This window comes from Lontra canadensis, unplaced genomic scaffold, assembly GCF_010015895.1.
Source record: "Lontra canadensis isolate GAN:19392208 unplaced genomic scaffold, GSC_riverotter_1.0 scaffold8, whole genome shotgun sequence".
In the NCBI taxonomy this organism is placed as follows: Eukaryota; Metazoa; Chordata; class Mammalia; order Carnivora; family Mustelidae; genus Lontra; species Lontra canadensis.
In genome coordinates, this window is record NW_022631002.1 from 33943533 (window position 1) to 33968945 (window position 25413).

Below are 25413 nucleotides of genomic sequence, written 5' to 3' on the forward strand. Positions count from 1 at the left end.
AGAGTTAGAAATTGCCAGAATGACCCAGATCAATTCCCCAACCTAATCTGCAGTCCTCAATGTTTATTTATTGAAATCCTGGAATGATTTTTCTTTAATGCATAAGAATTGTAAATAAGCTAATAAAAGAGAAAAAGGACTATTTTTCATGGAAAAGTTTCTGAAAAGGTTTCCTGCCTAAGGCCAATGATCTAATGAATAAAACAAATGGAAAACAAGATGTTATAAAAGCATCCCATTCTCCCCCCAACACACACAATCCAAGTTTAATCCCTATCACCAAACTGTAAATACGCATTTAAATTAGCCAACTTAAATTGGCAGTTGGTCACTGCCAGTACCTGCATGATTTTCAAAGCCTCCATGTATAATTTAGATTGCTTTAACAACTTTAAGACTGAGGGTATGACCTTGAAGAGAGAAGTTTTATCTTCAGTTTAATTAATTCCTACTGGAAGTTAAGCAGTTTCTTAAAAAAATTTTTTTTTAAAGCTGAGATATCACTGACATTAGTTTCAGGTTTACAACATCATATTCTTTAATAAGCATCCATGATTTCTATTATAGGTGTATTTTCTCACAACTTGCAACTACTATGAAACCCTTAAACCTCAAAACAGAAAGTTCATGTTTTCCCAAAGCATCTTCCAATCTGAGCAACAGAGATCAGAGAGAACAAAACCATGAACATAACATGCAAATCTGATTCTAATAATGTTAGATTAATCAAACACTCAGTTCTCACAGTTCAATGTATTTTTATAGAAAGGGTGTCAAAATTGCAAGGATAGGTCTTAGCAACTATCCTTTCTCCTTATTACTTATACCCATATGGAAAACCAGCCTTCTTAAAAGAAAGTTAAACTGCAAACATGTTTGTTATCAAAGATTTCTTCCCTTCTCCTACCTGCCCCAGGTGTGTTGTACTTATTTTTTAAACTCTAAGAGTTAGGGGTCATTAATTATGAAATGCTACTGGGCCAAAATGAATGTAAAGACTCTGTAACATCTAACCATAACTGATTTATAATTACATTCAAATGAAATTTCAGGAAGGCTGAGGCAAAGACTAGTTATCCATTGTCAGACAAATAACAAGGTTAGTTTGGATGCACCATTACGGTTGAAGCTCTACGCCAGCTAAAAACATCCTATAGATGTACTATAAATAAGTACTATGAGTGTCCTTTTGATTCAAGGTATCACAAATAGCCCTTTGAGAAAAAGATATACATTATGCCTTGGCTTTTGAAGGGCTTTAGTCAATTAAAATGGAGAACCAGAGACTAAACTGAGAGAAAGAGTCTACCTGTGTCCTCGAATGTCAGACTGATCACACACTCCTCCGAGTGCAATCCTGTGGAACTCCCGACCAAGAGTTTTGGCCACCGATCTTCCCACACTTGTTTTACCAACTCCAGGAGGGCCAACAAAGCAAAGAATGGGGCCCTTCAGGTTGTTCTTCAGCTGTCTGACAGCCAGGTATTCCAGCACTCTCTTCTTCAGTTTTTCCATAGCATAATGATCATTATCCAGAAGAATCCGGGCAGCTCGAATATCCAGACGGTCTGTCAAATAATCCCAGAAGTAAGCACACAGAATTTTTAAATGGAAGAAATGCTTTTGAAGCTGACAAGAGTCAAAATATGTTTTAGGGAGAAAAAAAAAAAAAAGGTAACAAGACGAGAACAAAAGTGGATCTTTCTAAATGAGTCTTCAGGGAGACCTGGACCTGGCTTCTTTGCTTTATAAGATTTAGTATCAACAGAAATAGTAAGTACTACATACACAATTAAAAACTCAAGGAGGGCACATGAGTGGGTCAGTCAGTTAAGCATCTGCCTTCAGCTCAGACTGAATTCCTCAACAGGCACCCAGCTCAGAGGAGCCTCTGCTTTTCCCTCTGCCCGGGTCCTCATGCTCTCACGCGTGCTCTCTCACTCTCTGCCTCTCTCTCAAAAGTAAATCTTTAAAAAAAAAACAAAAACCCTCAAGTTTATATTCCTATCATTTCATTTTCTAGGTACACTTTCCTTCCATGGAGACATAATTTCTACATATTCCATTTGTGCTGGCATTTGTTTATCCTTTTCTGAAGTGTTTTTCTTCTTATTACAGAAGTAATGTATGCTCATTTCAAAAACCCCAGTGACACCAATACAAAGGAGAAAACTGTCACCCATAATCCCATGTGCTCAAGAGAGCATCCCTACCTTTACTTTGGTGTGTATTATGGTAGGTTTTGTATATGTGCGTGCATACACATGCCCTATACCTATTTTTCAAAATGAGATTATATGATACCTTCAAGTTTTGTAAAATGTTTTTTTCACTTTGCATATTATGGACACCTTTAAGGGTCAAATGTATGTTCTAGTAATATTTTAATAGCTATATAATATTCCATTATTTAATCATCCATACTCATTTAAATAATTCCCTACTGCTGAACATTTAGGTTATCTATAAATCTTTACAGTTATAAAGCATGCTTTACCATGGTTCCTTGTATCCTCGTAACTAAATCCCTACCTATATCCAAAACCACTTCCTTTTACTAATCTATAGGGAGAGGTGCTGGGTCAAAAAAAATACATAAGATGTATAAAGAACTATCTACGTTCTATCAATTAAAGGCTCACCAGTAAGGTATAAGTTAGGCTTTAGTTCTACAGCCAAGGTTTCATCAGGTCTACTGATGTGCTTTACTACTTAAAATACTTATAGATTAAACCATTAAATACTCATGGTCACCAGCAAGAATTCGTCAGCTGAGTGACATCTGGGGGATGATACCCGGTCACATGATAGTACTGATAGAAGAGAAACTGGGAAGAAGGAAAACACACGCAAGCCAACTCTTTCAGTTATTGGGAATCCGCTCTGCATTCTTCCTACAGAGAAGGAAAAAAAATAGCCTTAAATGGTAGTTTGGTTACCAAGCTAGTCTGAAAAAACCTAGCTAAGCAGTAATATATGTAATTTAATTATAGCACTGTTGCTTTTAGTTCTGGCTAAGTGATTTGGAAAGGGAAGAACAAAACTTTTTCCCCCTTCCTTGGCTTCAAACCCTAATTAATAAATACATGAACAAATGAAAGATAGGAAGTTTCCCAACTGTTTTATAATGCAAACCCAGACTCTAAAACCTACCACAGCAAACACATAAGAAAACTTCAGCCCAGTCCCATTCTGTATATTAAAATTCTACTAAATCAAATCTATTCAGAGTAATATACTAAGGCCTAGTGGGATTTATTTTAGTTATGCAAAGATGGTTTAGTATTAGGTTACTGATGTATTTACTATATCACCATGTCCAAGAAGCAAAACTCTCCATCTGAATGTCATTTTGTACCTAAAAGCCACTTGTTATAATGAAATATCCACCCCTAATTAACATTCAGTAAACTAAGAATAGAATTCCCTGTAATTTAGAAAAAATTGAAAACACTCTGAAGGAGTTTCTTCTAAGAAATATGCCAAGTAAAGACAATTTTAAAAAGTGCCTCGAACATTTGAGGAAAGATAATTTCCATACTACATAAAGTATTGTTTTGTGTCTTTTTCTATACTGGATACAATTTTTTCTGATTATTCTTTTCAATGATTCAAAATGTATGCTTCCTATTTCAAATAATATATGTAGTTACATGTAAAAAATATAAAATGAAATGAGTATTAGCTCCTTGAGTTTTTAGCTGTGTAGTACTATTTCTGTTTATACTAAATCCTTTTTACAACTGGAAGACTGAAATGGTATCTACTGGCCCTTTCCATTCAAGATGGGAAAATCAGCAAACTCATTTCTCCAAATCTTTCCTTTCTGCTTTTGGTGACCTCTACTTAGTTAAGCTTCTCTCTCAACAATCATGAAAAACATTTTCATGGTTTTGTAACCACACTCATAATAATTACTTAGATCTAATTCTATATAGGAATGGCTCAGAAGTTCAACATGCCTCCCTGTATATCACAATTTACCCATTTTCAGTTCTCTGCTGGAATACTAAACAATGCAAAGTATGTTCATGTGGGGCAGGTACACGAACGCTATGCATCTCTAATGCTGACACACACCCAGCAGAGATTGAGTTTCTAGTGTGTGGGTGGTCTCCTTATATAGTTGTGAAAATAGTAACAGCTTTGTCCGGTTTTTGTACTTTTTGTTTATTTAAGTAAAGAACAGGAGTCAGCACTTTTGCATTCAATTAAATGTTTCCCTCCAAAATCTGTACAATTACACTGTATAAGCCTGGTAAAAATTCCTGATTAGTAATCAAGTTCACTTTTTAAATAGGACAAGTGGAGGCGGGAGGAAGCTGAGAGCAACTTACAAGGCTACTGATGGCAAATAATCAAATCTGCAATGTTAATATTCTCAGGCCATTACACTATATATTCTATATGCACCCTGCATTTCCCTTAAGTCATTAGTTAGAATAAATCCTGAAGCAAAGAAAAATGTTACTGAGATAATACCAAAATTTCAAAATAAGACCCCTGGGATTACCAAATTATCTAGATGCTCTTAGCACAATATACAAGTCCTACTGTCAAGAGAAAGTAACGGGTTTTGAAAATTGTCACAACTCCATCAACAACAACAAAGTAGCTATCAAACATATACTATCAGGGAAGCTTGGTAGGTGAAACAAAAGCAGAGCAGTTAAATAACACTTACAAAGTTTAAATATAACTTTCTTGTCCAGGTCCAAACTAACGGAGCGGAGCCCTCTCCCAATCTCACAGAACAGGACCACTTCACTTAAAAAGTAGGCATTGGAGAGCTGTAAGTTAACAGAAGACTACTGGAACTAAAATGGACTTCCCAACAGCCCAGTGAGATCAGGACCAAGAGCTGACCAAAAACTGGGTCAGATGACTTGGAGAGAGGCTAAATCAATGGGAATGAATGTTCTCCTCCATTCGTTTCGCTACGGAATTTCCAAAAAGGATTCTGATGAAAGAATTAAATCAAGAAATTCAGCTTTAGTTTGTTTGGTAAAATAACTCAACTAGAAGGGAATGTGGTCATGCAAACATGAAATAAACTAAGAAATATATTTACCAGCATAGTAACATTAACAGCTCTATGAACAGTAGTTAAAAACCTGGAAACAAACCATATACCCATCAACAGGTAAATGGATAAACAAATTACTAATCTATGTAGCAAGATGGACAAACCTCTAATTATGCTGAAAAAAAAATCAGAAAAAAAGGAGTACATACTACATCATTCCCTTTTATAACATTTTTTTTTAAGATTTTATTTATTTATTTGACAGAGAGACAGATCACAAGTAGGCAGAGAGGCAGGCAGAGAGAGAGAGGGGGAAGCAGGCTCCGTGCTGAGCAGAGAGCCAGATATGGGACTTGATCCCAGGACCCTAGGATCATGACCTGAGCCGAAGGCAGATATGAACTAATCTATAGAGGATGGGGATTTGGAGGGAAAGATGGGAGGTAGGGATTACAGAGAAGCATGAGAAAATTTAGGAGGGGATGGTTATGTTCGCTATTTTACTTATGGTAATGGTATTACAGATACACATGTTAAAACTCGTCAAAGTGTATGTATTATGTATGTACAGTTTACTGTTTATCAATTATACCAAAATAAAGCTGGACAATAAAGCAAATAAGGAAAAAAAAACTATTGCTTCTGAACAACTGCTTCTATAGTTCATCAGTGCAACCTAATTTAATCTAATGAAAACTTACAGATTCTCAGAATTTAAGAGAAAACAAAATGTGAATTAGCCTTTTAATTTTATACACAAACATTCAAACAGAGAGAAAAACTTAAAAACAAACTAAAATCTAGAGAATGGGATGAATGCAAATTTATAGAGCATCATTGAAGAATAATTAGCATAACTTAGAATGTACCTGCTTTCCACAGTAAGAGCCTAAAAACTATTAAGAGGAATGAAATCCAAGGGTTGTCAAAACAAAAGGAAGATGATCAGGCCAATTTCATCTTAGTACTACCTAGCCGTGTACATGAAAAATGTGTTAAGATGACCCTGGGACGCCTGGGTGGCTCACTCAGTTAAGGGTCTGACTCCTGATTTTGGCTCAGGTCATGATCTGAGGGTTGTGGGATTCAGTCCCACATTGGGCCCTGTGCTCAAAGGGAGTCTGCTTAGGATTCTCTCACTCTCCCTCTGCCTCTCCCCCTGCCTGTGCATGCATGCATGCTCTCCCAAATAAACAAATAAATTTAAAAAATGTGTTAGGTGATCCTTTCCAAAAAAAAAAAAAAAAACGAATAAAAAAGGAGTTATTTTGAGGAAAGAGGCAACATGGTGGAAGAGTACGAGATCTCATCTCATCTGGTCTCGTGAATTCAGCTGGACCCCTATCAAATCATTCTGAACATCCGTGAATTCAACCTGGGATCTAAGAAAAGAGTTGCGGAATTCTACAAACAGAAAAGTGACCAATTTTTGCAAGGTAGGCAGTGCAGAGAAGTGAATACGAAGGGATATATCTGAAGATAAATGGTGTGGGGATGGAGGAACTGTAAGCAGGCTACCGGAAAGTGATATTGCCCCAGAGTGCAAAACTGGAACTTTTAGAAGTCTACTCCCATCAGGGACATTCCTGCCTGAAAGGTGCTCAGGTGGTGAAACGGAGAAGAATCCTAGGTGGGACAGTGCGGTCTCAGGATCCCCGGGGCCACAGAAAGAAAGGGGGTGCCTGAGACAGCAGAATTTCCAAGCACTGGAGCGGGGAAACTGGCTACGGTCAACAAGCCTGGGAGTACACTCTCAGCTTGGTTAGCCATAAACCACAAACCATGGCACAAGTGGGCAGCCAATCTCCATTTGTGGGCCCTGCGAGTGGGAGGCCCACAGCAACCCTCTTCCCTCCCCCAGGAGGATCAGTGCAGTTGTACACTGCAGGAGTCTGCAGAGTGTGGCATACACAAAAACACAGACTGCTTTTCCCTGACGGTTTACTGAAGAGAGGGGGCTGTGACCTTTTAGCTCTGGGGCTGGAAATTAGGGTACCACCATTTTTATTTTCATCCTCTAAAGTGGTGCAGAAAGCCTTCAGGGAGCAAAAGCCACATGGAGCAACCCGAAGCAGCTTACACTGAGCCCAGCCCTCTGGCAAAGGGTGGTACAGCACCTCCAGGAAAAGACACCTGAGAAATCAGTGCAGCAGACCCCCCCACCCCCACCCAGAAGACCAGCTGGAACATCAGGAGAATACCAAGTTTATAGAGCACAGAGAACTGCAAAAAGCCAGGGGGAAACAGTACATAGAATTCAAGGGTTTTTTTCTCATGATTCTTTTACCTTTCAGTTTAAAATTTTTCTTTTCTTTTCTCTTTTTCCTTTTCAACTAGTTTCTTATTTTAATCAACTCTTTGTTTTTAAGTCTTTTTTTAACTTTCATTTTTACATTTATATTTTATAGATATAGTCTTAATTTTCAGCTTCCTTTCACTAAATTCAATTTTATTTTTGTGTATATAAAAGTTTTGCTTTCTTTATAATTTTGGCATTAGTGTCTTCTAACAAACACACCAAAATACACCTAGGACGAAGTGGATCACCCTATTTTATGTCCACCTGGGAGATTATATTCTCTCTTTTTTCCCTTTTCTTTTTTTTTTTTTCCTTTCTGTTTTGGTTTCTGACTTCTTCAGCTTTGTCTAGTGTGTATTTTGCTTGGGTCATGGTTGATATTTTTGATATGTTCTCTTGTCCATCCATTCTTCTCTGGTCAAAATGACTAGGAGGAATTCGTAACAAAAGAACCAGAGATAATACTCTGTGCCACACACCTAATCAATATGGATATAAGTAAATAAAAAGTTAGAGATGGAATTCAGAATAATAATTATAAAGTTACCAGCTGAGCTTGAAGAAAGCATAAAAGACACTAGAGAAATCTCTTCATGGAGAAATAAAATCTAATCAGGCTGAAATTAAAGATGTTTTAACTGAGATGCAGTCTAAAATGGATGCTCTAACAGGTATGGTAAATAAGGCAGAAGACAGAGTGACAGAGAAGACAAAATGATGGGAAAAGGAAGGAATTTGAGGAAAAGAGAGAAAGAGAGCTAATGGACTATGAGGGGAGGCTTTGAGAAATCAAGTGGTATCATAAAGCTAAACAATATTGGCATTATTGGTGTCCCAGAGGAAGATGAAAGAGAGAGGGCCAGAAGGTATACCTGAGTGAGTCATGGCTGAAAATTTCCCTATTCTGGAGAAGGAAAAAGGCATTCAAGTCCAGGAGGTACAGAGAACCACCCTCAAAATTTCATAAAAATAGATCAACACCCCAACATATAATAGTGATGCTTGTAAATTTCACAGATAAAGAGAAAAGTGAAAGCAGCTCGAGACAAGAACTCCTTAACCTACAAGGATAGGAACATTTGACTGGCAGCAGACCTATACACAGAGTCCTGCCAGGTCACAAAGGGCTGGCACTAAATGAGAAAAACATCCAGCCAAGAATACTATATCCAGCAAGGCTGTGATTCAGAATGGAAGGAGATATAAAGAGCTTCCAGGGCAAACAGAAACTGAAAGAATATGTGACCACCAAGCCAGCCCTGCAAGGAATATTAAGGGGGATTCTGTAAAGCAAAAAGAGACCCCAAGAGTAACATAAACTAGAAAGAAACAGAGACAATCTACAGAAACAGGGACTCTACAGGCAAGACAATGACACTAAATTCCTATCTTTCAATAGTTAACTCTGAATGTAAATGGGCTAAATCAAAAGACACAGGGCATCAAACTGGATAAAAAAGTAGGCATCAATATGCTGCTGTCTGCAAGAGACTATTTTAGACACAAAGATGCCTCCAGATTGAAAGTGAGGGGGTGGAAAAACATTTACCATGCTAATGGACCTCAAAAGAAAGCTGGGGTAGCAATCCTCATACCAGACAAATTAGATTTTAAACTAGAGATTGTAGTAAGAGATGAAGTGGGACACTATATCATACTTAAAGGGTCTACCCAACAAGAAGATTTAACAGTTATAAATATTTATGCACCTTACTTCAGAGCAGCCTATTATATCAACCATTAATAACCAAATTAAAGAAACACACAAATAATAAAATAATAGGAGGGACTTCAACACCCCACTCACAGCAATGGAGAGATCATCTAAGCAGAAGATTAACAAGGAAACAAGGGCTTTGAATGAAACACTGAACCAGATGGACTTCACAGATATATACAGAGCATTCTATTCTAAACCAACATGTGCACATAGAACTTTCTCCAGAATGGATCATGTCCTGCATCACAAATCAGATCTCAACCAATACCAAAAGACTGGGATTATTCCCTGCATATTGTCAGACCACAATGCTTTAAAAACTAGAACTCAAACACCAGAGGAAATTAAGAAAGAATGCAAACACTTGGAAGTTAAAGAGCATGCTACTAAGGAATGAATGGGTGAGCCAGGAAATTAAAGAAGAATTTAAAAAACTCATTGAACCTAATGAAAATGAAAACAGAGCTGTTCAAAACCTTTAGGATATAGAGGATATATTCCCCCAAGAGGGAAGCATGTAGCAATACGAGCCTCTCTCAAGAAACAAGGTCTCAAATATACAAGCTAACCTTACACCTAAAGGAGCTCGAGAAAGAACAGCAAATAAAGCCTAAACCAAACAGAAGAGGAGAAACAGTACAGATTAAAGCAGAAATCAAGGAAATAGAAACCAGAAGAACAGTAGAACAGATAAAACTAGAAGCTGATTCTCTGAAAGAATTAATAAGATTGATAAACCCCCTAGCAAAACTTATCAAGAAAAAAAAAGAGAGGGAGAGGGAGAGATAGAGAGAAAGGACCCAAATTAATAAAACCATGAATGAAAGAGGAGAGATCACAACCAACACCAAGGAAATACAATTTTAAAAACACATTATGAGTACCTAATGCCAACAAATTAGGCAATCTGGAAGAAATGGATGCATTCCTAGAAACGTATAAACTAGCAAAACCAAACCAGGAAGAAACAGAAAATCTGAACAGACCATAACCAGCAAGGAAATTGAAGCAGTAATCAAAAATGTACCTAACCCTAACCCTAACACACAAGTGTTCAGGGCTGGATGGCTTCCCAGGGGAATTGTACCAAACATTTAAAGAAGAACTAATACTTATTCTTCTGAAACTGTTTCCAATAACAGAAATGAAAGCAAACTCTAAACTCGTTCTATGGGGCTAGCATTACCTTGATCCCAAAACTGGACAAAGACCCCACCAAAAAGGAGAATTATAGGCCAATATCCCTGATGAAAACGGATGCCAAAATTCTCTCCAAAATACTAGCCAATAGGGTCCAACAGTACATTAAAAGGATTATTCACCACGACCAAGTGGGATTTATTCCTGGGCTGCAAGTGTGGTTCAATATTAGCTAATCAATAAACATAATATATCACATTAATAAAAGAAAGGACCAGAACCATATGATGTTCTCAACAGATACAGAAAAAGCATCTGACAAAATACAGCATCTTTCCTGATTAAAACTCTTCACAGTGTAGGGAAGGAGGGGACATACCTCAGTATCATAAAAGCCATATAAGAAAAGTCCACAGAAAATATAATTTTCAACATGGAAAACCCGAGAGCTCTTCCCCTAAGTTTCCCCAAGGAACATGACAGGGATGCCCACTTTCACCACTCACTGTTGTTCAACATAGTATCAGAAGTCCTAGCCTCAGTAATCAGACAAGAAAAAGAAATAAAAGGCATTCAAATTAGCAAAGAAGTCAAACTCTCACTCTTCTCAGACATACTTTCTGTGGAAAACACAAAGATTCCACCCCAAAATTGCTAGAACTCACAGGAATTCAGCAATGTGGTAGGATATAAAATCAATGAACAGAAATCAGTTTTATTTCTACACACTAATTAGAAAGAAGACAGAGAAATTAAGGAATCACTCCCATTTACAATTATATCAAAAACCATAAGAGAGGGGCGCCTGGGTGGCTCAGTGGGTTAAGGCCTCTGCCTTTGGCTCAGGTCATGATCCTAGGGTCTGAGGATCGAGGCCCGCATTGGACTCTCTGCTCAGCAGGGAGCCTGCTTCCTCCTCTCTCTGCCTGCCTCTCTGCCTACTTGTGATCTTTGTCTGTCAAATGAATAAATAAAATCTTTAAAAAAAAAAAAAGAAAACAAAACCATAAGATACCTAGGAATAAACCCAACCAAAGAGGTAAAGGATCTGTATTCAGAAAACTACAGAACACTCATGTAAAAATTTGAGGAAGATGAAAAGAAATGGAAAACCATTCCATGCTCATAGACTGGAAGAATAAATATTGTTAAAGTATCTATGCTATGCTACCCAGAGAAATGTACACATTCAATGCAATCCCTATCAAAATGCCATCAGAAATTTTCACAGAGCTGGAACAAATAATCCTAAAATTTGTATAGAACCAGAAAAGACCCCAAATAGCCAGAGGAATGTTGAAAAAGAAAACCAAAGCTGGTGGCATCACAATGTCGGACTTCAAGCTCTATTACAAAGCTGTAATCATCAAGATAGTATGGTACTGGCATAAAAACAGACACACAGATCAATGGAACAGAATAGAGAGCCTAGAAATGGACCCTCAAGTCTATGGTCAACTAATCTTCAACAAAGCAGTAAAGAAGATCCAATGGAAAAAGGAGAGTCTCTTCAATAAATGGTGCTGGGAAAAATTGGACAGCCACATGTAGAAGAATGAAATTGGACCATTTTCTTACAGCATATACAAAGATAAACTCAAAATGAACAAACGATCTAAATGTGAGACAGGAATCCATCAAAATCCTCGAGGACAACAGAGGTAGCAATCTCTGCAACCTTGGCTGCAGCAACTTCTTGCTAGACAAGTCTCCAAAGGCAAGGGAAACAAAAGCAAAAATGAACTACTGGGACTTCATCAAGATAAAAAGCTTCTGCACAGCAAAAGAAACAGTCAACAAAACAAAAAACAAAAAGGCAACCTACGGAATGGGAGAAGATATTTGCAAGTGAAGTATCATATAAAGGGCCAGGATCCAAGATCTACAAAGAACTTATCAAACTCGACATCCAAAAAAACAAATAATCCAGTCAAAAAATGGGTGAAACCAAGAAAAGACATTTCTCCAAAGAAGACATCCAAATGGCCAACAAACACATGAAAAAGTGCTCATATCACTCAATATCAGGGAAATACAAATCAAAACCACAAACAGATACCACTTCACACCAGTCAGAATGGCTAAAATTAACAAGACAAGAAACAACAAATGTTGGCAAGGATGTGGAGAAAGGGGAACCTTCTTATATTGTGGGTGGGAATGCAACCTGGTGCAGCCACTCTGGAAAACAGCATGGAGATTTCTTAAGAAGTTAAAAATAGAGCTACCCTAAGACCCAGCAATTGCACTACTAGATATTTCCCCAACGATATAAATGTATTGACCTAAAGGGGTACCTGTACCCCAATGTTTATAGCAGTAATGTCCATAATAGCCCAACTGTGGAAAGAGCTGAGATGTCCATCAACAGATGAATGGATAAGGAAGATGTGGTATGTGTGTATATATCATACATACACACACAGGAACACTACTCAGCCATCAGAAAGGATGAATACGTACCATTTACACCGACATGGATGGAACTGGAGGGTATTATGCTGAGCGAAATAAGTCAACCAGAGAAAGACAATTACCATATGGTTTCACTAATATGTGGAATGTAAGAAACAGCACAAAGGATCATAAGGGAAGGGAGGAAAAACTGAATAGGAAGTCATCGGAGAGGGAGACAAACCATGAGAGACTCCCTCAACTATAGAACAAACTGAGGGTTGCTAGAGGGGAGGTGGTCGGGGGAATGAGATAATTGGGTGATGGGCATCAAGGAAGGAATGTGATATGATAAGCCCTGGGTAATATACACAACTGATTTACTGAACACTACATCTGAAACTAATGATATTATATTGGCTAACTGAATCTAAATAAAATACAAATAAATAAAATACTAATCTAAATTAAAACAAAAAAAACCAAAGATAACAGACAGCATATAGCAAACAGCATTTCTAAAACCACACTATCCTCTAATATACACTTGATAAATGGTCATCTAAAACTGTGATTTGGAAAAAAAGAAAATTTAATGTTGCTGCTTTAGGAAAGAAAGTGTCAAGAAAAAATGTAGCATATACATTAGAAGCAGAAAAGATTAATACATTCAATTTAGTGTTCAATGTAAAGAAACTGGGAGGAGGAAGAAACAATCAAACTAGATTCAAGTTAATGCATTAGGTTGCTCCTCCTGAGATTCTTGTTGATAAAACTTTGTAGCATATGAGATCACATATGTAATGCTGCCTTTAAGGTAAAATTACATGTTTATGGATTAAAAATGGCAAAGTCCAACTGCAGTGCTCCTTTAGTTCCCCACCCCCCCCAGAAAGGTTCTTGCAATTAACTGTATTTTCAAAATACCTTATCATTATTATAAATAATATCTTCCTTAATAATAACTTGTATTATACAAATAGTATATTAAGTAAGATTTATTTATTGTTCTATTACTTTATTATTTATTTTATTATTTTCTTAGTTTTATTACATTCAGGGACTATATGGTCATTTTCCATGGAATTTAGAGCCTTCTAAATCACATAAGGGCTTGACAAGATTTATATTTAATCTGGATTATGTATTCTCTTAAAAATAAATTTGATGTATAACATTGTTTAAGAAAAAAAAAAAAAAAGAGGAGCTATTTTAACCTTAACATTGTCCCACCATAGTTAATTTAACAAGAATGTGCTTCATTTCTAGGAGGCAAAAACAATTTTTTTTAAGTTCTCAGTACTGGAAGGGATGGTCCTCTGTAGGTTAATAGGAAAGTATTTTTTAATATTAAAAATTCAACATCTGGAAATCTGGTTTGTATGGCACATCTTATGTGGGACATAAATGTGTGTTTTAGAGGAAACATTTAAAAAAAAATCTGTAGCACTTCCTTAAATGTAGGGATTTTACTAGCCAGGATAATATATCTTTAAATTTTCAAAAGTCAACCATATGGATACTCCTATGCCAGCAGCAGTTCAGGCAATCAGTCTACTGCTGAACTCAGTAAACCCTGTGTGTAATACCAACCTGTAATACTAGCCTGTCCAATAACAGAAACAAGTGCAAATAAATGGTTCTAAGAATTATGAGAGTCAATGGTGTACATCTCATCCCAAGAGAAAAGAGCAAATCCATAGGAAAGAGAAAAGTTTTACTGAAGGACAGAAGTTAAACTCACTGGATAGGCTTTTGTATGAGAAAAACAAACTTCGAAATGGTACAACTGCTCCATTTACAGCTATATATAACTATTTCTTTAAATATTAATGTTCATCATCGACTGAATACTGGTATTAGGAAACACATCAACAATTACAGAAAATCCTATTTTCTCCAAAATCAGGCAAAAGGCACTTTCATGTAGCACCTTCTCTTCCTGTTTGGTCCCAAGACCTAGATGATACAAGTTCAACATCTAAATAATTTATGTTAGAACTACAGTAACAGTAAGATATTAAGTGGTGAGTATTTCAACAGAATCATGAGCTTTCTGAGTAACATTCAGACTGTAAAAAGGTGTTATTTTGTTGGCTTACCAGTTGTACTTTTGTTCCAAGGAAGTTCCACCATAAGTTCTAAATAATTTCTAGTCAGAGCATATTCTGGCATTGACTGAGGCATTTTTTTGAGTCTGCAGGGAAAGAATACATAGCAAAAATGTTCTACAACATAGAAGAATTCCCTAAAAACACAAAAATCCAGCATCTGCCTTTCTGGGGTCAGATATACTATGCATATTTGATTTAAAAAATCTGGAAATGTTTTTAAAAATCTGGTTATTTTGTTTTGTAACGTACTTATGGAAAAAAAAATTAAACAGATACCTGCAAACTGGGGAAGGGAGGGAGTAACAGAGGTGGGGGATGAAACACTGTATCTAATTCTATCCTTGAAATATGACCTTACCAGTATCAGTATCTCACAGTGGGAATCTCAAGTCACATTTATCCATTGATATACCTATCATAGTAAGATTTAAGTGCTTAACCATGCATAACACAATAATTATATATTTTTTCTATCAGAGATGAAATCAGCTCATCAAAGCAAGCTTATATCAGATATTTAATTAAAAATGCAACTCCCATAATAAATGCAGTGTTTAACAGTGTTCTGCCCACAACAGATATTCTACATTAATTAATGCCAGTCAATATAAAGTATTCCTGAACTGCAACTCACATCCTTAACTGTGAGCTGAGAAAGTCAAGTATTTAGTTACTGAGCATTCACTTAGGTTCATATAATTCACTAATAAAAGAAAATGCAACATAGTTATACTGTGTCAAGTACAGAAAGAAAATACTGGTTTTCTATTTAACCCTGAGATTATCCATATACCCTATGCTGTCATAAGGTTTCTGTGTACTTTACCTTATACAAAGAGAAACTGACAGTCCCTGCCCTCTAGAGTTTACAATCTTTTTTTCTAAAGAAGAAAAAAGTGACATGTGAAGAACATGATAAGTGAACAAACACTGTGTCTAAACAAAGTAAAACCTATTCATTAGACAATAAAAAGGCAGTTAACAAGAGTGATCATGTTTGACAGTACACTATAGGTGGAAGAACTGCACCACTTATACACAGCAGCTGAGAAAAAGAGTTGGGACACTGGTGTTAATTCAGCAGTATTAAGAGTGTTTTAAAATCAGATTCTGGTTGAGGAATGAAGAGGGATAATCTGAAGATTCCACAGATCACAGCTATAATCTGAAAATTTGGAAAGCCATGAAAGGTAAAAATTGACATTGGAAAGATAAAATGAATAGAATGGTCTATACCTACATTAACCATAAGGAGAAAGGTTAAAGAACATAAAACAACTCAGCTTTCAGTTTGTGATCCAAAGAAGACTCAAGTTTCCATGAGTAATTAATTTTCTAACATTAATATGCAAAATGAAAATACCAACAAGTGAATAGTTTCTTTTTAGCGTCAATTTACCTTTTTATCTCTTTAACACAGACCTTATGGGCCTGCTCTGGCATACTGGATGTTCGTATTTTTCTCTCTAGCATGACAATGTCATCATTGTCTTCATCCTCATCATCATCTTCTAAGGCTCCTGGGATGTGTGTAATCCTCCTAATAGGACGTATTGCTATAACCTAAAACAGAAAGTAGAAGAGTAAAACGGTGTGTCAAGATAAATTGGAAATGAGGTACCTAGTCACACGCAAGGTTATAACTGGTGCTGAATAACACTTTCATAGAGTCTATATCTTTAGGAACTAAGTTCAAAATGATAACTAAGAGGCACAAGCACATATAGAAGCAGCAGAATTTCAAAAGTGGATCAACATAAAGTGGACATTACTTTATGATATGATTATACTATAAAATGAGAAAAAAAATCAAGAACTGGCTCTAAAAATAATGAAAACATCTAGGACTATCTTTCTTTGAGCTACTACTGCAGTCACTACTTTCTTTATTATATTACTATTTAGTAATTACCAACAGAATAAATTCCACTTTCCCTCCTACATTATAAAATTTCTAACATCTTTAATGTTTCTACCATTGACTCTATTCTCGTTTATCCCCCACACACAGAAAAGTCTTCGTCCTTTCAAAATATTTCATCTTACCTAGGTCCCTTTCAGTTAACTACACACTCTTTACTTCCCTTTTTCTGATGTTCTGCTTTTCCATCAAGTGGCTTTGACCACCACTTCCCTTTCCTTCTTAAGTACTTAAATAATCTGTATTTCATACTTTGGCTTTTGTCTCCATGATGTTGAAACTGCTCTCTGAAATCCAACAACCATCCTCCTTGCCAACTCAAATGGCTTTGAATTCTCTTTCTCCACAACTTCTCTATCATATTTTTAAAACTTCCAAAGTGCTCTTTTGAAATTCTCAACTCAACAATATCATGAATCAACACCAGCCATCACTGGAGCAAAATGACAGGTACTTCATTTAAAAGCATGGCTATTTATTTTTTTAAACTATTATTGTTATCTATTTAACACATTCAAATATAAAAAGTTAAAGACATAATGCAGTAAATAAAAAAGCAATTTTATAGTAACAGAAATAGTGAATCTATACCTTTATCTACATAACTCACTGGCAGAAAAAATAAATAGTCTGAAGTATGAAAAACTGAAACTAAAAAAATTTTCAAATGAGCGTTTTAAAAAGCACATCAATTATTTCATTATTGAGACATAAGTAATTTTTTATACAATCTTTTTCTCCCAGCTACTAAAGAGTGCTTTTCAACTCTTAAGGAATAGGCAGAGAAAGTTTTAGGCCTAACTCCCAAATATTATCCTCTGATTCCTACATTTTCGTAACTATTGCCTGTTTGATCATTTTCTGAAATGATTCTGAACACCTTTCTATTTAAGCAGTAGGAGTATTTTGTTGATAACAGCTGGCAGTTTTCTGTGCCTCCCAACACAGAGTGTGCCTTGCTTTGTCTTTCTGCACAAAATGTATAACTAAATTAATATCTGATCTCAAATCAGAAGTAATTCTCATTTCTGCTGTTTGTTTGAAACAGAATCATATCCTGAAACAGAAACACCAGACAGGCTACTCTTGCCTCTGTCATTCTCCTCCACCCTGCTTTAAGGCTCCTTCCTTAGTCCCACTGGTGAGGAATCCTTCACCTTGCTCTTCTCTTTCTACAATGTATTCTCTTTGATGAAGGAACACTTCTATGTTGATGACCATCAAATCTCTAACATTATTCTGAACCTTCGACTTACTTTCTAATAGCCTTCAGAGGCCTGTCATTTCAACTCTTGCCCAAATCAAAAGTATGTTCCTGATCTTAACTCTGCCCACATATAACAAGAGTAAAATTGATAGCTCAAGGGAGACTTCAGACAGACCCCATATAAATGTAATATATGATAATGAAGGTATCACAAATCAATGGGGAAGTGAAGAATTACTTGTAATAGTGCAGAGTTAAATAAAAAGCTGTTTGGGACAAAATACAAATGCTATCTTCACTTTAGGGCAAAATAAATTACATATGGATTAAAGAGTTAAATACTTTTCAAAAGTCAGCTAAAGGTAAACTGAAAGTGCCTATTTACCAAATCACTGGAGGATACAGGACTCTAAGCTTAGAAGATAGAAAAAGATGAGCAGAATTGGAGTAAATGAAAATAAAAGTTTTTTTAAGTTAAAAACAAGAAGTTTTTAACTTAAAAAAGTTTTTAACTTAAAAAAGCAGCTAAATTATGGCACAGCATAGTGCCATAGTCCTTTTAGGAAACAATTTTGTAGTATGTTCTTAATACTACATTAAAAAAAGAAAAAAGAACATTTCAATAAGTGTAGAAAAAGTGTTTGTCAAAATACAACATCCACTCATGATAAAAAGCTTCAACAAAGTAGGCTTAGAGGGACCATACCTCAACATAATCAAGTCCATATATGAAAAACCCACAACTAACATCATCCTCAATGGGGAAAAACGGAGTTTCTCCTCTTGGGTCAAGAATAAGACAAGGATGTTCACTCTTACCACTTTTATTCAACATAGTACTGGAAGTCCTAGCCATAGCAGACACAAAAAGAAATAAAAGGCATCCAAACTGGCAAGGAAGAAGTAAAATTTTCATTATCTGCAGATGAAACCATATTATATGTAGAAAACCTTAAAGACTCCACCAAAAAACTGCTAGAACTGATAAATGATAAAGAATTCAGTAAGGTCACAAGATACAAAATCAATGTACAAAAATCTGTTGCATTTCTACATACCAATAATGAAGCGGCAGAAGGAAAAATTAAGAATCAGCAGGAGGAGAAATTAAGGAGTCAATTCCACTTACTACTATACCAAAAACCATTAAGGTACCTGGGAATAAACTTAACCAAAGACTTGAAAGACCTGTACTCTGAAAACTATAAAACACCAATGAAAGGAACTGAAGATGACACAAAAAACCAGAAAGACATTCCATTCTTATTGATTGGAAGAACAAATGTTGTTAAAATATCTATAACACCTGGGGCGCCTGGGTAGCTCAGTAGGTTAAGCCTCTGCCTTTGGCTCAGGTCATGATCTCAGGGTCCTGGGATGGAGCCCCGCATCCGGCTCTCTGCTCAGTGGGGGGCCTGCTTCCCCCTCTCTCTCTCTCTAATAAATAAATAAGATCTTAAAAAAAAATATATACCACCCAAAGCAATCTATATATTTAATGCAATTCCTATCAAAATACCAATAGCATTTTTTTTCACTGAGCTAGAACAAACAATTGTAAATCTGTATAGAGCCACAAATGACCCGGAATAGCCAAAGCAATCTTGGAAAAGCAAAGCAAAGCTGGAGGCATCACAATTTGGGACTTCAAGTTATATTACAAAGCTGTAATGATCAAATCAGTATGGTACTGGTATAAAAACAGACCAGAACAGAAAACCCAGAAATGAACCAATATGATATGGTCAATTAATCTTTGAAAAGGCCGGAAAGAATAACCAATAGGAAAAAGACAGTCTCTTCAACAAATGGTATTGGGAAAACCAGACAGACAGTACCATGCAAAAGAATGAAACTGGACTACTTTCTTATACACATATATACACACAAAAATAAATTCAGAATGGATTAAAGATCTAAATATGAGACGAGAACCTTAAAAATCCTAGAAGAAAACATAGGCAGTAACCTCTCTGACATCAGCTGTAGCAACTTCTTCCTAGATATGGCTCCTGAGGTGAGGTAAACAAAAGAAACAATAAACTACTAAAGCAAGATAAAAAAATCTCCTGCACAATGAAGGAAATAATCAATAAAACTAAAAGGCAGCCTACGGAAGGGGAGAAGATATTTGTAAATGACATATCTGGTAAATGGTTAGTATTTGAAATACATAAAAAACTTATAAAACTCAACACCCAAAAACAATCCAATTAAAACATGAGAAGACATGAATAGACATTTTTCAAAGAAGACATCCAGATGGCCAAAAGACACACGAAAAGGTGCTCAACTTCAGTGACTGTCAGGGAAATGCAAATCAAAACTATAATGAGATATCACCTCACGCCTGTTAGAAAGGCTAAAATCAAAAACTCAAGAAACAACAAGTATTGGTGAAGATGTGGAGAAAAAGGATTATTGGCACTATTGGTGGGAATGCAACTGGTACAGCCACTGTAGAAAACAGTATGGAGGTTGTGCAGAAAGTTAAAAATAGAACTACCTTATGATCTAACAATTAAACTACTCGGTATCTGCCCAAAGAATACAAGAATACTACTTCAAAGGGATACGTGCATCCTGGTGTTTACAGCAGCATTATTTACAACAGCCAATTATGAAAGCAGCCCAAGTATCCATTGATTGATGAATGGATAAAGAAATTGTGGTATAAATAAAAACACACACACACACACACATATACTGGAATATTACTCAGCTACCAAAAAAAAAAAAAATGAAATCTTGCCACTGGTAATGACACAGATGGAGCTAGAGAGAATGGTAAGTGAAATAAGTCAGCCAGAGAAAGACAATACTATGTCATTTCACTCATATGTGGAATTTAGTAAACAAAATCACCGAGGAAAGGGGAGGAAAAAAAGAAAGGCAAACCAAGAAACAGGCTCTTAACTACAGAGAACAAACTGATGGTTACAGGGGCGGGGGAGGGCGTTGAATGAAATAGGTGATAGGGATTTAGGAGTAGAAGCACCTGTTGTGATGAACACTGGGTGATGAGTGGAAGTGTTGAATACCTTAAAGTACTGTATACCTGAAACTAATATTACACTGTATGTTAACTAAATGAAATTTAAATAAAAACTTTTAAAAAAGGAAACATGAGATATATAATAAAAAGGAAACATGAGGTATTCAATTAGATAGTGCATATCTAATTGAATAACTATTGTTACTGAGCAAGTTAAAAATTGAAGTAATTGAATAACCAGTTATTTTCAAAGACATTCATTACAGTTGTTAATTTTTAAAATACAGAAAACACTGGAAACCACACACAATGTATGGCAAAGAGAAATTGCTTAGTAAATTATCCCTTTTTAAGATGAACCAAAAATTACCAAGAACAAAAAAATGAGAAAACATTACAATGTTTTTTAAAAAAGAAAGACCCAGACATGGAAAGGACTAGAAAAACATACCAAATTCAGAATTTTATCAGTAATTCGAGTGATAAGAGACAATGAAGTTTTTGCTTTGTTCCTTTCTTTGTTCCGTTTTTTTTTTTAACTTCAAAAAAACTGAATCTCATATCACATAAAAACAACTGGAAACGTAAAGAAGTAGACTGAAAGAAATATTTACCCGCTTATCATCATCTTGCTTGTGTTTTCTGGTTTTCTGAAGCAATTTCAGGCCTTCAATTTGTCTGACAAGAAGCGGTATGGTCATCTTGAACCGTTCCTCTAGACTCACAGCATCTAAAATCTAAGGGAACATGAGTCAGTCAGTAGAATCACTCTGAAACACATGCTCCCAAAACAAGGCAGTCAGAGTCATGACTTAAATTATTAAGTAAAAAAGACGACTATCAATAGTCACAGCTACATTATGGCCAATACAACCAGATTAATTATATGTAATCACCAGAATCCTAAAAAAGAAAAAAAGCACCTTGAGCTTTCATTTAAAAATGAAGCCATGTGTACTGTTCCAACAGCAAGAACAAAACACACGTTTAATGTCAACTCTTTCTGTGAATTATTCTCTTAAAACCCAGAATGTGCCTACATATTAGGCCTAAAAAATTTCTAGGTTCAAAATATTAAATTCTTACATTCATCAAAGAAAAGGAGCACTTTTAACCAACCCACCACTAATGATCGGAGTAACTAATGCCCTCCATTCTTTCAAACGTCCCTGCTGATGCCCACAGCCAGCTTACCCTCTGGTACTCCTGCACTCTTGTGCTCCTACCAGTTGAGCTGCACTCTTGTGTTTATAGAGTAAGGTGTTTATACACCTTTCTGTTAGATGCACTCACTATTGTAATTTGTTAGATTTCCTACATAATTGTAATAAAAGTATTAAACTGATAAAGGTTTCAATGAAAACTAATTTACATTATCTATGAAGATTCAATAAAGCAGACTACTTAAAAACACTATAAAAATTAGTATGTAAGAAAACGTACAGTTTTGAGAAAAAAACATGCAAATCTAAGATTCTACATTTTTCAGTGTCTTTACAACTCATTTCACTTTCAAGAAATAGAAACTGAAAATCATAGATAATGCATCATAGGTATGCTTTATGTAAGAAACATCATGAAGAATTCTAACAAAGCAGGCCATACACAAAAGGTCACAGCTCCACATGTTTAAAAAATGGACAAAATTTATTTATTTTTTGAATTAAATATTATTTTTTAAATAATTTTCCACTTTAACTTTCCATAAATTGACAAACTACCAATACTGATAATGTGAATAAAAGAGCTGCTTGAACAAACAAAAATGTAAAGCAATTACTTTTAATAGTCAATTTCAGTGTAAGAGCATTTTAACTACATTTATGCATCTCCAGTAACTCTTACTGAAGGTCAAAATTTATTATTTCAAATAAAAACTAACAAAACAACTCTGCATTTCAGAAGGGAATACTGTACCTGGAGCTTCTCTTTGTTGCTTGTTCGGATAATTGAAGTCAGAATGTCTGGTAAAGCTTCCCTTGGAAGGCTATCTAAAAGGCGTCTCAATTTAGCAACTGCAGGGACAGACATATCTAACATTTCAACCAACTACAAGAAAAAAGAAGTCTTTTTAATGAAATCTGGCATTATTTGTAAATTCAAAAGACAGATTGCTATATACGCTTAATGTTTGGGCTCAGAGTCTTTATTTCTGAAAGATCACTGATTACCACAGCCCAGGCATTTTACATGCCTCAGAGGAAAAGAGATGAACATTCAAAATATCAATCAGAATTGAAGCAAAAACGGCTCAAATATGGATAATATGAATGTTTAAAAGGCTCTGTAAACTTATGATTTTATTTTGAAAAAAATTAAAATTCATGGAAAAGTTGCAATAGTATAATAAAGTCCTATTCTTTTTTCCCCTAAATTCACCAATTATTAACATTCTGACACATTTGCTTTTTCTAAACATGCGTGCACACACACACACACCCACAGTTATTGCTGAACATTTTAGAGTAAGTGGCAGACATCCTGACCCTTGTTCTTAAGAACAAAGGTATTCTCTTACATAATCACAGTGAAATTACCAAATTCTGGAAATTTAATAGAGTCGATGCTATTATGTTAACCAACTAGTAGTTGAAAAACAGTGTTTTAGTAGAACAATGGATTAATGAGAATCTGAGCACTGACTGTGAATGATTTTTATACAAACAACATCCAGGGTATATCCTGGAGTTAGGACACATTAAGTTAAAAAAGCAAGCTTTCAGTAACTATAATAATCACTGGGGTTGTTGACAAAAGTTCTCCTTTTCTTCTGGGCACATGGCGGGACTGCTCTTTCTCACCTCTTCTGAATACAAATGGGTCTATGAGCCTTGCCTGGATCCATGAAACATGAGAAGTAACAGTTTCTTCTGGGCAGAAGCATTAAAAACCATTTAGCCTTACCATATTTCCTTTTCTAGCCTCAGCAATAACAAATACATGTTTTGAGATGAATCTCTAATCCTCTTGAGTCCCTAAGTGACTCTAACAGGTAGATCAGCACACTCTCTAGTTTTACATACAAAGCATGAATAAGAAATACACTTTTGCTATAAAGTATACTGAGATTCTGGAGTACTTACAATAGCAAAGCTTAGCCCATACTGACTAATTCACAAATGATGTGCCTCATTTAGTCACTCTAAAAAGATGCCAGTACTCATCAAGCCTCTCTGAAGGCACTTTAATATAGAAATCTGTCCATTGCCTGCCTAGAGTCAAGGGAATGAAAGAAAGCGCAGTCATGATGAAGCCACTCAGGTGGGAGAAGGAGATAATAAAATTTAAAGACTCTTTCTCCTAAGAATTCATCCTAAGAAAATAAAACAGTTAAAACTTGTTCTCCAAGCACTTACTGAGCACAAACTACTTGACAGACACAACATACTGCTCGGTAGGGGGTGGTTAAAGCAGGGATGAATTCAAGTTCAGTAGAGGAAACAGACCTATAAGGTAAATTTCAATACATGGTAAGTATTCATATTAAAAAGGGTGCTTAAAGGACTATGGGAGTGCAGGAAAAGGAGCACTAACAGCCCATAGGAGTTGGGAAAGCATGAATCTGAAAACTGAGAGAAGGAAGACCACTCCCAGCAGAGAAAACAGAAGGGACAAAATCACTGGGACATGAAACAGTGAAGCTGATGGACAGCGTGACTAAAACAATGGGTATAAATGGAATTTAACAGAGTTGGGAAGGGCCTTAATATTGTCCTAAGAAAGTTTAACTTTATCCTATCACCATTAAAGTATTTTACTCAGGGGAGAGGAAGGCCCAGAACTTCTTTAGAAAGGCTCAGTGAACAGGATGAGTCAGAGAAAAGAAACCAGAAAGAGATTAGTCAGGAAGCTATTGAAGAAGTCTATTGATGAAGGCTATGCAAGGAAATACAGAAGGAAATGACAGAAAAGTATCAACTGGAAACAACCCCAATGTCTAAAAAGAGGAAAGATAAAAATTCTGATAGCCCAACTCAATGAAATTTATTAAGCTACTTAATATGAAAAGTAGACATGGATAGGAAAACAAAATATAAGACTGAATTGGACTGAGATCAGAAGACAAGCCAAAAGTTAAACTAAATGCATGATAGTAGTGAAATTATGGTGATGTTTCTCTCTAAAGACTCCTTTCATGTCATTATAATTCTTCACATGTTTAAAATTTCTCTTTTGATTCAAAGTGGGGAGAAGTAAAAAGCAAAGTGCAATCTCTATGAAGCTGTGTCCAATAGAAGAACAAAGACCCAGGAGTATTACCCAGGAAAAAAAGAAAATTCTGATTCTCCCTCTATCTCCTTCTTCAATGACATAGTCACTTATTCCAGTTCTCAACATGAAGTTTCTTTGTTCAGAGTAGGTCCTTCCTTTTAGTCTCCACAGAAGTTATAGCTCTAAGTTCTCTATTTCCCTATTGTTTACGACACTAGAAGTGTGTTGCTTCAAATGCCACATCAGGTACAGATACAAAGAGTGTGAATACTTGCCTTACACGTTTCAACAAATGAGACCTTTAGACACTGCCTGATCCTCACAGATCTAGTTACAGTCACTGGACTGCATCAACAGAAAGTAGAAGACTCGATTTTACAATATA

General features: G+C 35.8%; 1 protein-coding gene across 1 annotated transcript in view; it reads right to left on the bottom strand.

Moving 5' to 3' along the window:
* LONP2 (lon peptidase 2, peroxisomal) overlaps positions 1 to 25413 on the bottom strand; it is a 115722-nt gene that overhangs the window by 81914 nt on the left and 8395 nt on the right. Inside the window, exons 3-7 of the mRNA XM_032854544.1 lie at positions 22734 to 22865; positions 21431 to 21553; positions 16093 to 16256; positions 14682 to 14776; positions 1310 to 1568 (exon numbers count right to left, since the gene is read on the bottom strand). Coding sequence (XP_032710435.1) covers positions 1310 to 1568; positions 14682 to 14776; positions 16093 to 16256; positions 21431 to 21553; positions 22734 to 22865 — 773 coding nt within the window. The remainder of the gene's footprint in view (positions 1 to 1309; positions 1569 to 14681; positions 14777 to 16092; positions 16257 to 21430; positions 21554 to 22733; positions 22866 to 25413) is intronic.